The 19,609-nt window shown below is 33.0% G+C and overlaps 2 protein-coding genes across 2 annotated transcripts; both read left to right on the top strand.

Moving 5' to 3' along the window:
• Nucleotides 1-7,019: 7,019 nt before the first annotated feature.
• LOC128200979 (serine-rich adhesin for platelets-like) lies at nt 7,020-9,912 on the top strand. Its single transcript, XM_052896378.1, has 2 exons — nt 7,020-7,936; nt 8,605-9,912. The coding sequence occupies exons 1-2, from the start codon at nt 7,484-7,486 to the stop codon at nt 9,910-9,912; spliced, it is 1,761 nt and encodes a 586-aa protein (XP_052752338.1). The 5' UTR covers nt 7,020-7,483.
• Nucleotides 9,913-9,983: 71 nt separating this feature from the next.
• On the top strand, nt 9,984-19,465 carry LOC116412679 (mucin-3A-like). The gene is made up of 5 exons (XM_052896377.1): nt 9,984-10,338; nt 10,455-10,655; nt 10,763-12,593; nt 16,799-17,282; nt 18,432-19,465. Exons 1-5 carry the CDS (start codon nt 9,984-9,986, stop codon nt 19,389-19,391), a joined length of 3,831 nt encoding a protein of 1,276 aa, XP_052752337.1. The 3' UTR covers nt 19,392-19,465.
• The last annotated feature ends 144 nt before the right edge of the window (nt 19,466-19,609 follow it).

Raw genomic sequence — 19,609 nt, 5'->3', positions numbered from 1 at the left:
TTTGGAACTCGCAATATTAATGATTCAACTAGAACATTAAATGACAGGGTACTGTCAATTTGTAGACCGAGGTATTTTATATTACTAGTTCGTGTAATTTTAACACATTGACAATTAACATTCAATGACTTACATATGTGTGCAGTCAAGGAAAATGAAAGAGAGGGATTAAAATATTTAATAAATGTAGGCAATATCTGTCTTTTGTGTTCACACCTAACGGGAACTTTTGTAGCTACAAAAGTATCTCAAGACTGTAAACAATCGGTTGTAAAGAAATGGTCTTCTTTATTACCCTATCATAACTGTTATTGCCCTATCAATAAGTGATCCCTTTAGATCCAGAAACGTAATAGAATTTTAAAAGACAAGCTGTAAGCAGATTTTTTATAACAACAAGTAAATGAGGGAAATAACCCATTTTACACTAATATTGTATGCAGTCTAACGGTACAGGGTATTTTATTCTGTTTGAATGGTCTACCGGCAATTTGGGATTTTTGAATGTTTAAGATCGCTTTTGTTTAGCTTTTGCACGTAAAAATGAGCATAAATACAGGGGTAGCTTAATGTAAGAGTCAGTTCAGTTACGAAGTTTAACCATCGAGTACAGTTACAAAGTTCTGTCATCGAGTTCAGTCACACAGTTCAACAAGTTTAAGTAGTTCAGTACACGCCAGGATCAAGACCTTCAAAAATAGTAACTACTTTAAAAAGAACTAGGACTTCATTCAGCAGCAGTAACGATCCCAGCCACAAGAATTATTATCATCACGCCAATAGAATCTACTACAGGCGGCATTTCAACTACAGAAGTTTATAAAGAAGCTACTCCAACCATGACTACCACAGACATTAATGAAACTGATACGACGTCCTCGGAAGCCTTTACCTACGACAGTTTCGCTACAGAGACTGAAACTATACGCACTTTAACTAGCCTGGACTCCACATCAATTAGCATAGCTTCTTATTCAACGATAACTGATACAGAGTCAATTACAACTCAAATATTTTCTGATTCTACAAATTTTTCTACAAATGAAATAAACAACTCTGCATCTGGTACGGACACCACTTCTACAAGGTATTTGTCTTCAATTGGAATTACTCTAGTAATTGTAAATTTAATTATAGCATTCTTACTTGTAGGATTTAGTTTTTTCTATATTGGTCTTCATACGGGTCGCTCTGTAATATGTTCAGTTTCAAATCAAAACACTGATGATTTACCCCATTAATTACATATTCCAAGACCTAGGTCAGGAACTGATGTGTTTTCTGTCTAAACAAATTTTCCTTGTACTTACTTAAGATAGAATTTTTAATCTTCTGCATATTTACTACTTGCTTTTTTATTCATTATCATAAGACACTCAAGAATTGATTTTGTTGCATTGTGTATGTTGGTTTCCTTTATTTTTTTCTATTATATATAATATAAATATACTTCATATTTGTAAAATTAACGCATTTATGTATACAATTGAAATGTTTAATAATAATAATGAAAAACAATAAAATATCAGGAAATTGTTTAGACTATTCCTTTTATTATTTTTTATAAAATATTAATAAAAATAAATAATTAAAAGATTGTAATAAATAAAGTATTATTTATATTTTTTTATTAACAATTGATGTATTTTATATTAATAATAATGAGTGTATTGTTAACAATAATTATTAATAATTGTTTTATTTATTATTTTTGAAAATTGCAAAATTTATGACATATTGTTCATAATAATTCTGTTTTAGATACCTTTGCTTACATTATTTCTATTCATTATTATTTCTCTGTTATTATTTCTGTATACTGTGGTGCAATAAAGAATATTTGATAATTACATTTTTTTATTTCCAAAAGTTCAGTACTACTACATTTATAACATGGCTCAATTTCTGCACATGATCATAGCTCAGTTGATATCAGCACCTAAAAATAAAACGTGTAATGGGTACCCTCATGAAAAAAGTGTTTTTGAAAAACTGCGAAAATTTCTTTATAAATATTATTAATTCTTATATTAAAAAAAAGAACTCTAATAGTCTTATTAATTCCAAAAAATTCTTTATTTGACATAAGAAGTCAGATTAATTGCAGGATTTCGGACTCTTCCAATAGTGTTTTTCAGAGTTAATAAAACTTTTTATAGAGAATCTGTGCGGCTACTAAAAGAGTTATTTAGGGTTTTTCAAAGTTATTTTTTCTTCTAGAAACATACTTTCGGCAAATAATCAGTGTAGCTGTTAGAATGGTTAGTTGGAAATTTTTGTACTATAGAATTTAATTGTGCTAAAAACGTAATACTACAGTTATTTCTTGCGGTAAGTATTTGTTTATATTATTACCTTAGTAACTAAATATCAATATAATTGTAATTCAAATAACAATCATAAAGTAATTTTGTATTTTACCGCCAAACCAGAAATGGCGATATCTCGAAGAAAAGTGGCTTTAACTCGTTCGTAACTTCTTTTTAATTCATTGTTATAAGGATCCATCTTCAGTTTGATCACAGTTATTTTTATTTTATTTTATCTTTATTTAATCTCCTAGCAATTGTTACACTGATAAGATTTAATATTAAAATTACTGTCTATTTATACTTAGTGTACAATCATTTTAAAGGAAACACAACATGCTAATTAACAAAAACAATAATATGGTATAACAATCTCTTGAGATATTTGACATTGGTATAGTTTTTTAGATTCAATAGATGATTGCTTCACATAATTTTTAGCTATTTAAATTAACTGCAATGCTTTCCTATAGAAATCCCCTTTTGTATATCCAAGTGAATATCCAAGTTGCTTGCAATCGTTCAACAGCTTACAAAGACGTGGTACAGTGAAGTTGGCACCAAGAACAGTTCTGATGATATGTTATGATGAAAGATTCAGATATTTACCTACAGTAGCGTTATAATTGTCAATTATAATGGATATAAGTTATTTTATGTTAAAATACTTTAATCTGTTCTCTGTAATTTTTTTAAAACAATACAACAATAAATTAAAGTTAATATAAAATTCCTTAAATACTAATACTAATTATAAGTAATCCCCCAACGCACCACACCGAGGCAGCGTACCCAAGATACTGGCAGCATTACCTCTCTGGATTGCCAAACTTATCTTTTGGGCAAAGTAGCTAGCAAAGTACAATTATAATACATATTTGTATAACTCTAAAATCTGGAATCACCTAGGTACACTCAATTTTAAAAGTAACAAAGCATAAAAAAATCAATTTTATTCCACAATTAAAAAAATTAGCTTTAATGTGGAACCAATCAGAAAATAGCAAACCTTGTCAATTAATATTGGTGAAATGGTAAATCAACATTTACGCCAACACTTTTCTATCAGGCGCCTAATCTTAGAATATTCTAAGAATATACATCGAATATAAATCACAATGGTAACTATGACATTTTTTTTAATGGATGACAGTGGAATGGTAACCCCGCCTGCGCTAACAGTATACGCTCATGGAGCACCAGTGAGGGATGATAGGTAAGGATGAAAGCAGTAGGCCTACCATGAAATGATTTCCGAAATTTCGGGGACGGACGAAACAGAAATTTGATGTTAAAATTACATAATACGTTTAAAATTATTAAAAATGTTAAAATATCGTTCCTCTGGACTATTAGGATAGAATTTATGATGTATGAAATCTTAAGCTCCATTTACTGGCTCGATTTCGGTACGAACAAAAACACGAAATTGAGCCCGAAAATTCGGAATTTCATTTCATGGTAGACCTCCAGGTCAGTTAGCTCATCGGGACGAAGAAAACTGGAATTCAGCACAATGGTCGCTAGGAAATCACCTAAAGGTCAACCTAACAGGATATATTGCTAGCAATGGGACTAGTAGTCCGCATTACTAACAATTGCAGTTGTGTTGCGGGCCTTAATTTCTCCAAGAAAAGAGCACATTCCTTTACAAAGGAATAGACTGTATATTTGTTTATGTACACTAAATATTAATAGTTGTAGCACTTCAGCTGCCCGCTAGCAATATGTTTTCTAACTGCATTGGGTTGACTGGAAGAGATCTCTGTCAGAGATAAGTCCACCCTTGCTCACGATATTTATAAATGCATTAACAATGTAATTTACAAGTGCAATAAAGAACACCTATCACATATCATTAGATTTTTTTCTCTTGAAAATTTCTTTTTTGTTACTTTAGAATTAATAATAAAATTATGACGTGTTGATTATAATACGTAATGTTTATTACAATCTGTTTATGTACACGGCGATATAATGTGAAATCAATACATATAATGAAATTGTAACTGGTCGCTGTCTGTACATAGAAGACATATAAGAAAAAATACAGCTACAGGGAGCTTTATGAACGCAATAGAAGCCAAAACAATGATTATAAGAAATTTTGTCCGTTTGTCTATTTGTCTTTGTGTTTGTGCACGCTAATCTCAGAAACGGCTTAACCGATTTGAATGCGGTTTTCACTAATGTGTTGCAGTTTGCTCCACTTAATATTTACTGTTTATTTCATTTCAATCGATTCATAAGTTAAAAAGTTATATCAATCTAAAGAATCACGTATAAAATGCTATAAAATAACCGATCAGTTGAAATGTCTGAAACTTTTTTTTTATTATATGTGCTGATTTTCGAAAATTCTATCTACTCTTGCAAAGCTGGGTCGGATGGCTAGTGCAAATTATAAAGTCACTTGCTTGTGTGTTTAATCAACATTAGACCTTAAATAGATAAGATAAGTGTCTTGGTATTACTGACTAATTCATCCAACAGTATAATCTCGTAGAATTTGATAGTATCTTAAAGAATTTTAAATGCTCTATCTATACCTATCTGGTTTTTTTTTTATGGGTGAAAATTTACCATACCGGTAACCCCGCCTGCGCTAACGGGATACACTGGCGGAGCACCAGTGAAGGGTGATAGATGAGAATGGAAACAGGCCAGTTAGCCCATCATGATGAATTCATCAAGAATTAACCATTATAGTTTCTAGGGAGATCCGCGATACCTGGTTGGGTATATTGCTAGCAATTGGATTCTCAGTCTCTATTACTAACAATACCAAAAAATCTAAAAGGCAAAAAAGGGAGAGCGAGGGATGGACAGCAGCGTGTCTTTAAAAACATCTCCAAAACCTAACTGCGGTTGCCAATCCGCTTGCTAGCAATGGGGTCACCAGTCTTTGCCTTCACCCCCTGTAGGTACATAAATTTGACTCCTATAGGCCTGTTCAATCTTCATCATCATCATTTCAGCTATTATATATTATAGCATCCACTGACTTCCTGTAATGCATTTGAGATCATCACTCCATCTAGTGGGGGTGATCCTACACTGCGTTTGCCTGTACGGGGTCGCCACTCAAGAACCTTTCCTCCACTTCAGCTTATAATATATAAAATTGCCTTAGAAAATAGCAAAATATAAAATAAAATAATACATGTACATATACCTATATAACTTGCAAAATTGTCATGTTACCATATTTAAGACAAGAAGATACTCAATTCATCTAAATTTATTAACCGACTTAAAAATAAGGAGGTTCCTGATTCAGTTGTATATTTTTTATGTCTATCACCTCATAACTTCCTCAATTATAAACCGATTTAGGTAATTATTTTTTATATAAAGAATACGCATACAGATTGGTCGCAAAGAAATTTTATCAAAATGGGTTTGATAGTTTAGTTTTTAAATCAAAACTAGTTTTGCCATAAATTAAATCCGTTTTTTCTTTGTGGGACACAATCATTGTCGTATTACAAGATTATTTTCCAAAAGGACCTGACCTCTTAAAGAAGGCACACATGTGCTCTCTGACATCTTATTGAGAATCTTTGTTTGCGTCCTGGAGTGGGCACTAAACGATTCTAGGATGAACAATTAACACATAATCACTCGCCAATTTAGAAATTTTACTTAAAATTATCTTTAATTATAAAATAATCAACAAAAATCACAAGTCTCGATTCCGGCGCCATCTAGTAGTTCTTGTCTAAGTTTGTTTAGTGAACAACCTTAAGATAGAAAGTATATTCACAAATTTTCTTAATGTATAAAACATGCTATCTCAGGATCTATAAAGATTAACGTAACTTTTCTTTCACACTTAGTTTTAAGGAGCTCTTAAATGTAAGACACTGAGCTAGACACCGTTTAAGTAGATTGAAAGAAAAACCATATAGGTACCTAGTAGATTTTAAAAAAGAACTTTTGTTTTTGCACGTCCGTTATTTATTTATTTTTATTTATTTATTTAACACTTTATTGCAGCAACATAACAGGATTTGTTGAACAATTTTCAATACGTATAGTGTAGTACAAAAGGCGGTCTTATTGCTAAGCAATCTCTTCCAGACAACCTTTGGGTAGAAGGAATTAAAGCATAAATAGGTAGGTGGCGCGTTAAAAGAAATAGATCTGTAAAAAATAATTATCTTATTTCGTTATCTTCACTTATACTTCCGGTGTCGAATGCATATCTTATATATGATGTGAACATACTTGAGCTAACCTAACAATACTAAGACCTTCCAAGAAAACCATATCCCCTGACTAAAGAAATCATTAATTTACCCGAATTTATCTTATCACCAACAAAATATAAAAGCATGAGGATTCCGTATCATTTGTTTAATAGTGAAATGTATATTTATTTATCAACCGGCTTCAACAAAAGAAGGATCACAATTAGGTTATATTTTTTTGTTTTTTTTTTATGCAACTTCTAATGGCAAACAAGCTGACGGCTCCCCTGATGGAAAATGGTAACAGTCGCCTATACATATACACATAAACAGTATCATGGACATAACAGAGTATACTGTTTCGCCCATGATACCTCCCATGCGTTGCCATTCCTGAGGACTCAGATATTATTCCTCTGTACCCAGTAAATTCACTGTCTGTTACTTCATAAGTCCCTTAGTTATAAATCGATTTAGAAAGTTTTTTTTATCACCAGAGGGAGACATTGTCGAAAGTCGATTGCTTGGGTACCTCTGTCCCATTCGTGTTTCTACCTTGAAGCAGTTGTGTTTGTATGGCTGTGTTTCGGTTTGAATATGGCGTGAATTTACAGAAACATATAATATAAAACAATTGTGCTAGCATGGAAATATTTAGGTTAAAAGGGCGGAATACAGCACCAAAATTACAGGGTATGGAAACATAACACCGTAGTCCTCAGAAATGGCAGCGCATGAGTGGTACCATGGGCATATTAGAGTACTATATGATGCCCGTGGTACTGTTCTTGTCTAAAGAAAACTGTTACCACTTTCCATAAGTTAATTTCGTTCCGTTAATTTATTCGCCATTTTAAGTATCATAAATAATCTAAAGCATTGTAAAGGTTTTTCGCATTTGTTTACAGAACCCTATAATTGGTCTATGACTACATAGACACGCATATTGTGCGCAGTTTTAGTTTTTGTTATGACTCTGTTATGTCTAACTTGATACAAATGGAAAACGTGATTTTATTTTTTTTATTTTTCACTTTGCTGATGCACCGTATTGTAGCTGACGAGCACTGTGTTACATTCGATTTCAATGAAGGACTCGACAGCTTCAATTTCGACCACCCAATGTGTAGTAATTATATAAACACATGGACTTCAGAATTCTATAACACATCCACAGTGTCTCCGCCAAATGTAGCGAGTAAAAAATTTATAACACCAACAGGAGAACACAGTTGTGTGGCGTCATTCAATTTTGAAGTGATAAACGGTGGCACTGTGGAAATTCTCGCATATACGGGTGAAGGGAACGAGTTAACCATTACGGCTCTTAACCGAGATAATATACCTGAAACAACAATAGAGTATGATTCACCCGTCTATAACTGGACGTCTATTACAATGGACTTGACTGAAAAAACTTGTGACCCATGCGCTGTGAGTATAATATAATCAATAATGATGCACACTTAACACCTCTAGTGCTGCATACGTCCATAGGCTACAGTAACCGTTTACCATCAGACGGGCTGTATGCTTGTATGCCGCTTTCGTGGTATAGAAAAAAAAAACAGATAAGTGTAAAATATTAAAAATATCCAGTAAGACAATAATAAAATAAAATAGGTATCTTTGAAGAGCTCTTCTGGAATGCAATGCGGAAATGTTATTGGAGTCTTGGATTAAGTGCCACTATTTGCTAATAATTTATATACCAATGGCGATACCTAAAATATGTATGATTGTATGTGAGTTATTTTCTCTTCACAAACAGTAGTAAAAGGTTTATGTTACAATTGTTAAATATAAAATACGATAGTAATAAACTAGAGCATCAGTAGGTAAATATTGTTTAATGAAACCTATTTACTCTTGTCACATGTTATGGGGAATCAGGCTGACTTGACATCGAGTAAAAAGTATAGACTCGTTTTCCTAATAGATGAATACCTATATATACCTATATATATATATATATATAAATTTATCATTGTTTACATGTTATTTTAATAGATACTATGGTATCTCTTAGAATAACATATACAATTATATATATATATACATGAAATGGGGCACTTTATTTAGTTAGTATCCTTCTGTTTCAGATTGTGTTTATTGCCAATATTAGCAGAAACGCTGATATGTTGATCGATTCATTTCGATATAAACCATCTACTGTAGATAATGAACAATGTAAAATATATTCAGAAGAAAATAAAACTGAGACGGATACTACCAAAATAGAGACTACCACTATTGCAGCGAAGACTTTTAATAATACAAGGACGGCAACTGACATTCAAACCAGTACAAAATACATCACCATGCCAACGGATTCGACCATTAATGATATTTCTACCACAGAAACCTATACAGAAATTAATCTTACTTTGACTAGCACCGACTCAAAGATATCTGACATTCTAACCAATACAGAAGCAATTACAACATCTACAGAGTCAACTATTGACGATATTTCTACCACAAAAACAGATACAGGAATTAATCTTACTTTGACTAGCACCGACTCAAAGATATCTGACATTCCAACCAATACAGAAGCAATTACAACATCAACAGAGTCAACTATTGACGATATTTCTACCACAAAAATAGATACAGAAACTAATCTTGCTTTGATTAGCACCGACTCAAAGATATCTGATATTCCAATCAATACAGAAGCAATCACAACGTCAACAGAGTCAACTATTGATGATATTTCTACCACAAAAACAGATACAGAAACTAATCTTGCTTTGATTAGCACCGACTCAAAGATATCTGTCATTCCAATCAATACAGAAGCAATCACAATGTCAACAGAGTCAACTATTGACGATATTTCTACCACAGAAACAGTTATAGAAACTATTCTTACTTTGACTAACACCGACACAAAGATATCTGATATTCCAACCAATACAGAAGCAATTACAACATCAACAGAGTCAACTATTGACGATATTTCTACTACAGAAACAGATACAGAAACTAATCTTACTTTGACTAGTACAGATTCAAAGATATCTGATATTCCAACCAGTACAAGAACCATTATCACGCCAACGAATTCAACTATTAACGATATTTCTACCGCAGAATCAGACACAGAAACTAATCTTACTTCAATTAGCACCGACTCAACGATATCGAGCATTTCCACCAGTTCAGAAACAATTACTACGTCAACAGAGTCAACTATTTACAATATTTCTATCGCAGAAACAGATACAGAAACTATTATTACTATGACTAGCACCGACTCAAAGATATCTGACATTCCGACCAGTACAGAAATACTCACTACGATAACAGAGTCAACAATTAACAATATTTCTACTGTCATACAGAACATATCGCCATGCCAACTTCAACTATTAACGATATTTCTACCACAGATAAAGTTATAGAAACTATTCTTACTTTCACTAGCACCGACACAAATATATCTGACATTCCGACCAGTACAGAAATACTCACTATGTCAACAGAGTCAACAATTAACAATATTTCTACCGCGGAAACAGATACAGAAAATATCGCCATGCCAACGGATTCAACTATTAACGATATTTCTACCACAGATAAAGATATAGAAAGTATTATTACTTTCACTAGCACCGACACAAATATATCTGACATTCCGACCAGTACAGAAATACTCACTACGTCAACAGAGTCAACAATTAACAATATTTCTGCCGCGGAAACAGATACAGAACATATCGCCATGCCAACGGATTCAACTATTAACGATATTTCTACCACAGATAAAGATATAGAAAGTATTATTACTTTCACTAGCACCGACACAAATATATCTGACATTCCGACCAGTACAGAAATACCACTACGTCAACAGAGTCAACAATTAATGATATTTCTGCGCGGAAACAGATACAGAACATATCGCCATCAACGGATTCAACTATTAACGATATTTCTACCACAGATAAAGATATAGAAAGTATTATTACTTTCACTAGCACCGACACAAATATATCTGACATTCCGACCAGTACAGAAATACTCACTACGTCAACAGAGTCAACAATTAACGATATTTCTGCTGCGGAAACAGATACAGAACATATCGCCATGCCAACGGATTCAACTATTAAAGATATTTCTACCACAGATAAAGATATAGAAAGTATTATTACTTTCACTAGCACCGACACAAATATATCTGACATTCCGACCAGTACAGAAATACTCACTACGTCAACAGAGTCAACAATTAACAATATTTCTACACAGAAAATATCGCCATGCCAACGGATTCAACTATTAACGATATTTCTACCACAGATAAAGATATAGAAAGTATTATTACTTTCACTAGCACCGACACAAATATATCTGACATTCCGACCAGTACAGAAATACTCACTACGTCAACAGAGTCAACAATTAATGATATTTCTGCCGCGGAAACAGATACAGAACTTATCGCCATGCCAACGGATTCAACTATTAACGATATTTCTACCACAGATAAAGATATAGAAAGTATTATTACTTTCACTAGCACCGACACAAATATATCTGACATTCCGACCAGTACAGAAATACTCACTACGTCAACAGAGTCAACAATTAATGATATTTCTGCCGCGGAAACAGATACAGAACATATCGCCATGCCAACGGATTCAACTATTAAAGATATTTCTACCACAGATAAAGATATAGAAAGTATTATTACTTTCACTAGCACCGACACAAATATATCTGACATTCCGACCAGTACAGAAATACTCACTACGTCAACAGAGTCAACAATTAATGATATTTCTGCCGCGGAAACAGATACAGAACATATCGCCATGCCAACGGATTCAACTATTAACGATATTTCTACCACAGATAAAGATATAGAAAGTATTATTACTTTCACTAGCACCGACACAAATATATCTGACATTCCGACCAGTACAGAAATACTCACTACGTCAACAGAGTCAACAATTAACAATATTTCTACCGCGGAAACAGATACAGAACTTATCGCCATGCCAACGGATTCAACTATTAACGATATTTCTACCACAGATAAAGGTATAGAAAGTATTATTACTTTCACTAGCACCGACACAAATATATCTGACATTCCGACCAGTACAGAAATACTCACTACGTCAACAGAGTCAACAATTAACGATATTTCTGCTGCGGAAACAGATACAGAACTTATCACCATGTCAACGGAGTCAACGAATAACGATACTCCTGTCACAGAAACAAATACTGTAACTAATCTTACTTTATCTAGCGCCGACTCAAAGATATCTGATATTCTGTCCAGTACAGAAGCAATCACCATGTCAACGGAGTCAACGAATAACGATATTTATACAAGTAAAACAGCTACAGAAACTACACCAATTTTGTTTACCATCAACTCTACGACAACTGACATCTCAGTCAGTAAAGAAACTTCGAGGGATTCGACTACTTACCACATTTCTAATACGGAAACTACTACTACTTTGACTACCACCGATTCAATGGCAACTGAGATACCAACCAGTATAGAAACAATAATCGCGCCAACAGAATCCATTATTGAAGATAATTTTATTATAGAATCAGAAACTATACTCACTTTGTCTATCAATGACTCTATGACAACTGACGTCTCTACGGGGACAATCACTAAGCCAATGGATTCTTCTATAGACGATATATCAACTACCATAGCTATTACTACCATGATTACTACAGATTTTACGACAACTGACTTTCCTTCCAGTACAGAATCGACCACCGTGCTAACTGAGACTACGACAGAACATAATTCTATCACAGAAAGAGATTCTATTATTAATACCACTGAAAGTCTCAATAAATTAAAATCAGAATCTTCATTCTGGAATACAGTTACAATAACTTTAGTAGCTATAGGCTCATTTACAGTATTAGCAGCAACATCTTTTTTACTTTATCAGCTTGCTGTAAGAAAATCTAGAATTGAACTACCTGAAATTCTTTTTTATGATGTTGAACAACTACCCCCGACTCTTCGCCTTCCCAGAGCAAAAGTTACCAATAATCATAGCTTACATAAAGAAACAATAATTTACAATAATTTTAATTAATTATTAAATATAAATATATTGTATTACTTTACGTTCACATAATATCTAACACGAATTGGATAGATGATTTAAGAGAGATCATTGTTACATTATGTTATTTATTTCATTAAACTCATTAAAAATATTTTAATTTTCATACATTTTTACAAAAAAAAAACTGGGACATGTAGATTTAAATTTATAGAACGAAGAGCACGAATAAAGTTTAGAATAGAATAAATACGGTACTACTATACTGCTCTCTCTTTGTGTTGCTCTTATGATTTTCACTCACAGTCTGCCTTTTATTGTATCATCGATAATAACATGAAATAAAATTGTTTTAAGTTTATTATTATGTACTGTACTACTAATTCGATTTCTTTTCGAGGACTTTTCTAGCACTAGATCTGTGCTTTATTTCATGTAACTTCTCCTTTAAACATTATAATCATTAGTCAATCTTTTTGACAATTTTTATACGCCCATAACATCCAAAAATTATTAGTGTATTTAAAATTATTTTCTAGTATGAACCTGGCTACATAAAAAAGATGAATATGGACTTATAGGCAAGTCTTTGTAAAGTTTCGCTTGGCTACTGGTATGGGTATCAGGTTTGTATTTGTATTTATTTAGTTCTGCTACCTTTGGTATGTGTGCGACTGCCAATATTTTTGGATTGACTCCTACTAGGCTATTAGTATACGTAAGCCACTAAAAGTAATTAGCATGTGCTGAAATAAAAATTTGCATGCCTTTAGATAAGGCGAAATGTGTATCTCAATAATTATTAAGACCACATTTCGAGCAAATAAATAAATTATTATTATTATTATTCTGAGGTGGGAACGGTCCACCTGGTGCCCTCTTATATATACCACACGTATACCAATAACTGTTTTAAAACTTGTTTTTTTTTTTATATTATCGTCGTGTAAATTATAATTCTTCGACAAATAAAATATTTATTGAATTTATTGACGTACGTTTATTTAGATTTCTTTAAGCTATTTATTCCGCAGTTTATGTCAAAGATTCGGAAGTCATTGTACAGAATGTATATGTCAGTAGCCTTTGAAGATAATATTCTACTAATGAAACATAATTTCCTAATAAACATAGGTCTAAAAATCGCAAAAAAAATTGAGACTCCCCATAACATACCAACTGGACTGATACTGGCCTGGTAGTCCTGGACACGTCATACTAAAATTTGTGTCGCTTTTCAAACAAAATCATAAATAAGTACCACTTGTACATAACTTGCTAAAATTATTATCTATAATTACAAATCAATGTACAAATAATATATGTATTGAAATTAATAATGTTTAATTAATAGATTATTAATAAAATGCGATAATGAAATAAATACTTTACTTTGATTTATTTTATCCTTATGTGACAATCCAAATACTAGAATAGGCGTTAATTATTCAGGCATAAATAAGAATGAAATTTGTTTCAATATCAACTCGTTTAATAATAAACACAGTAAATGTTATTTAGTAGGTATACTAGAGTCATCTACTTGCCTAGTTCCAGAGATGCTTTCTCTCATGAATGCTCTGGTAACGGAATTAGCTCCCTGTAGAAGTTTTAAGGATACATTACTCGTCACATTCACCAAAGGGAGACTGTACAAAAGTAGTTTGCTTGGGTACCTTTGTCCCATTCGTTTTACAACCGTAAAGCAGCTGTGTTTGCATGGCTGTGTTTCGGTTTGAAGGGTGGCATATGGCGTGAATTTACTGGGTACGGAGGAATAACACCTGAGTCCTCAGGAATGGCAACGCTTGGAGGGTATCATGAGCGAAACAGTATACTCTGTTATATCTATGGTATTGCTCATGTCTATAGGCGACGGTTACCACTTTCCATCAGGTGGAGCGTCAGCTTGTTTGCCATTTTAAGTTGTATAAAAAAATAACTAATTATTCGTACCCCATCGCTATCGTGAAAAGGTACCATATTACTGATTCGTATCGTATCATATCAGCCGTTAACTGTCCACTGCTGGACATAAGGCCTTCCCATAAGGAGAGTTTTACCAGTAGTTGCCACGCTTGGCAGGTGGGTTGGCAACCGCAGTTAAGTTTTTAGAGATGTTTTAAGACACCCACGGGGAAGGAAGGGGTGGCCTATTCTATGCCGGGGCACACACGGTGACATATATAACAACTTAATACTAAGAAATAACAACGAGTAGCGTGCAAACGAAATTTATGATTGATTACTTCCTTTCTAAATTGTATAGAAAATCTACCTACTTCTTTTATCTCTGATTCGAATGAGTACATACAGTAGCTTTTTATTGTTACGAAATCACATCAAATAACAAATTAATCGATAATAATTACATTTACATAGGCCTATTATTAATTGGAGGCCAATAATCTTTTTATCTTATCATAGACAAAAACTAAATATCAAGCTTAATACGTGGAAAGACAACAACATAAGGATTCCGTAGCATTTGCTAAATAGTAAAATGTATCAGTGAATAATAACTATTGTAATTATTATGTATTATTTAGGTATGTGTATATACGAGTATGTATTATTTATGTATACGTGTATGTAAGTGTATTTATACACAGCCGTGAGCGCGCTCATGAATAAGGGTTCCCATTGTGTTTGAAATCAGTCGGAAATCCACGAATTTAAAATGTGAGTAAAGCCAAAATAGACGTATAATATACATGTGTATAATTATAATATTGGATCGATTGAATATGAATATTGAACTCGATTTCAATTGTTATAAAACCAATTATTCTGTTTCAAAAACTAAACTACTGAAGAGATGGAGGAAGGGAGACTTTGTACAAAAGTCGATTGCTTGGGTACCCCTGTCCTATTCGTGTTTCAACCGTGAAGCAGCTGTGTTTGCATGGCTGTGTTTCGGTTTAAAGGGTGGGATATGGCGTGAATTTACTGGGTACAGAGGAATAACGCCTGAGTCCTCAGGCATGGCAACGCATGGGGGATATCATGGGCGAAACAGTATACTCTGTTATGTCCATGGTACTGCTCATGTCTATAGGCAACGGTTACCACTTTCCATCAGGTGGGCCGTAAGCTTGTTTGCCATTCTAAGTTGTATGAAAAAAAAAGATAAAATTTCTACGGGACTAAACTGTAAGCATATCCTTTCAGATGAAAAGATAATTTTCCAAATCGGTTTATAACTGTTAGAGTTATGAGGTACCAAACAGAAAAGAACAACCGATTTGAGAACCTTCTTTTTGAAGTCGGTTGACGATATAAAAAATTGTTATTTTATATAAACTGTACTTATAATAAAACGGAAACAACACCCTCGTCTACTTTTTTTTTGATGGGTTAAAATAGTATGGTAACCCCGCCTACGCTAACGGGATACGCTGGCGGAGCACCAGTGAAGGGTGACTGATGAGAATGAAAACAGGTCAGTTAGTCTATCATGATGAATTCATCAGGAATTAACCATGATAGTTTCCAGGGAGAACTTCGAGGATATCGACCTGGTTGGGTATATTGCTAGCAATGGGATTCTCAGTCTCCATTACTAACAATCCCTTTCCTCCCTAACCATCGTCTTTTGCTACCACTACTGCCACTGTGCGGCTTAAGTATATTGTCCTTTATTGTCTTCTATTAAGACTCAGACTAAAGCTGGTAAGTGTAAAGCTAGTAAGTCAAAGTTTAGATTCGCTCACGAATTGTAGTACCTAATCAGTCGACACTGCGAGAGAGTGAACTGTTAGTGAATGGACTAGCAACCCCATTACTAGCAAATTCAATTAAAATACCATCATGGCTCGTGCTGACTGACTTGTATCACTCGTTTCATTTTCACTATGAAAAAATGTACAATAATCTATAGTATATCTATTGTAAAATTTATGTATTAACTTTTATGTTACATTATATAAATTTTAATGGTGGTTTACATATGATATCCAACTTAAAATTTTAACGAAATCAATGAAAAAATAAAGAAGTTCTATAACCACAACTTACACAGCCAACTTACAGCCACGACACAGTTATTTTTAACTAATTTGGCTGTTATCGTACACAAACCCTACTTTTGTAATTTTTATGGATCCAATACTTAATGACTACTATAAGATGGCCCGGCATAACTGTATAATTCTAACACATTTTGTTATGGAACCCCAAAATTGGTCTTTGATCGTATATATACTCGTAATATACATGGATTTAGTTTTTGTGGTGACTACGTTATGTATAACTTAACACAAATGGCCAACACTAATTTAATTTTTATATTTTGCACTTTGCTAATACACCGTGTTGTAACTGACGAGGACTGTGTTACATTCGATTTCAATGAAGGACTCGACAGCTTCAGTTTCAACCATCCATTATGTAGTGAAATTCAAGATACATGGACTTCAGAATTCTATAGCTCATCCACAGTATGTCGACCACATCCAGCAAGTGAAAAATTTATAACACCAACAGGAGAAAACAATTGTGTGGCGTCATTCAATTTTAAAGTGATAAACGGTGGAACTGTAGAAATTCTTGTATATACGGATGAAGGAAACGTGTTAACCATTATGGCTGCTGATCAACATAATATACCTGTAGAAACTATAATGTATGGTTCACTGGTGGATAACTTTTCACCTGGTTGGACATTTATTACCATGGATTTGACTAAGAAAACTTGTGATCCCTGCGTTGTAAGTATAAAATAGTTAATATCATAAAGTAGATAGCAATAAAATCTCATGAAATATTTTATAAAATAAGGATAATATTAATGAAAATCGTTAAAGAATTCTTCTGAAATGCATTCTGAAATGTAATTTGAGTCTTGATAATCCAAGAGTGCCACTATTTGGTAATAATTGATATACTAATAACAGATATACCCAAAATGATGAAATATTCACAGTTTATCCATCATCCTTTTCTCGCTCAACGCTCTTTAATTAAGTAATTATATTGTAAGAAGATTCACATCTGCAAAAGTATCCTATCAGTATATAAATCTTGAGAAAATTTATTAACTAATACGAAAGTAAATAATTCGATTAAATAAGAGACTAAAATTCTATACCAACTATTTGAATGAGTCGTGGTCCTCAGCCGTGTGTTTTTCAAAGCATTTACTTAGACGGACTACCATGCTTTGAAATCAACTTCTAGCAACAGTATTTCCAAATCAATATTACATCTTCAAGGATTCTTTATAAAAGGCCAGCAGCATAACTGCAATTCCTCTGGTGTTGAGAATACTCATGGGCGGTGGTAATCACTTACTATCAGGTGAGCCGCATTCTCGTTTACCCCCTATGTTTTAAAAAAATTGATTAAACAAAGTTCAAGTCATAATTTGCGAGAATTCAATATATTTATATATTGAATATAAAACCATATTTCTTTTAAAAACCGTTGTAAAATCTATATTAAACAAAACTAGTCTTGTGGATGCAATTAACACTAGAACGAAAAAATTACTTAATGTTTTTTAAGTTGACATAATTTTTTCTAAAATTGTATTTTGAGACCCTACACTGTTAAATTATTGTTCAATTGATCGAACTCCCTCCTATTACTTTTTTTTTTATGTGAACAAATTCTTAGTTCTACGGTAGCGTGTCGTTATGTAATTACTTGAGATTAGCAAAAAACAGCCCACTCACAATGGAAGTAACAAATTGTCACCTGTCGAGATAAAAAGTACCATAAATATCACAGAATATACTTTATATGTACATAATACTCTTTATTAGTTCCTGAGGCAAATCATGAGATAGATAGATAAAAATTATAGCACAAAGAGTAATTATTAATACCATAAGGAAATTAGTATCTTTTTGTTTCAGATCGTGTTTATTGCTTTCATCAGCGACAATACTGATATGTTAATCGATTCATTTCGATACATACCATCTAATATAGATGATAAAGAATGTAATGTATATGCCGAAGAAGACACAACTGTAGCGGATACTACGACGACGGAAATTACTACTGATGATGCAAGTACTTCTGATTATACAACCGTACCTGAAACAACAACAACCTACACAGATGAGACAACTGCATTTGAGTCTACAACAATATTATCAACAACTAATTCTGAAGAAACGACTGCTTATGATTCGTCAACCACTGATTCAGCGACATCTGATGACACAACGCAATCCGAAACAACATCAATTTCAACAAATAGTTCTGAAGACAGTACTGATTCAACTTTGACATCGCACTTAACTACTTCCGAGAAAACAACAAGCAGTGACTCTACTACGCCGATATTAGAGGAGACAACTGTTTCAGATTTAACAACAACTATACTTGAATCTACAGCATCTATATCTACAATAAGTTCGGAAGATACAACGATAACTGATTCAACGTTGCCATTATATACAACTACACCTTATGAGATGACTGAGGAGACAGATATTACAGAAGAATTGCAGACAACTACAGAATTACCTGAAGAAGAAACAACGATAGAAGTAGAAAGTGATACTAGTCCATCAGAAAGTACTGATTCTGGTAATAATACTACTGAGAGTCCAGATAAAATAGAATCGGAATCTTCACTTTGGAATACATTTGTAATATTTACCTTAGTAGGTGTGGGCTTGTTTACAGTTTTAGCGGTGACAGCTATGTTATTCTATCAGCTTGGTGTAAGAAAATCTAGAAGCGAATTACCTAAAATTCTTTTTTATGATGTTGAAGAACTACCACCGACTATTCGTGTTCCTAGAGCGAGGGCTGCTGATAATCATAGCCCATACAAAAGAAACGATTATTTTCAATATTATTAATTATTTCAATATTATTAAATAAGTAAATGTGATGATATGATAGGTAATTTCATTGTGTTAGTCTTTTTCATTAAATAATGAATCTCAATTTCGTTGTATGTGTACCAAATATTTTATTGAATATAAAAAAAAAATATCATAAGTTAACCATGCCAATGCTTTTTCTTGTGTAATTGAAAAACATTATAATTATAATTCAATAAATAAATTAATAAAAT

The sequence above is a fragment of the Galleria mellonella genome, unplaced genomic scaffold (assembly GCF_026898425.1).
Source record: "Galleria mellonella isolate WM207_F2 unplaced genomic scaffold, CSIRO_AGI_GalMel_v1 utg32, whole genome shotgun sequence".
Lineage (NCBI taxonomy): Eukaryota > Metazoa > Arthropoda > Insecta > Lepidoptera > Pyralidae > Galleria > Galleria mellonella.
The sequence above is the reverse complement of the archived record's forward strand: the minus strand, read 5'-3'. Positions and strand labels throughout refer to the sequence as shown.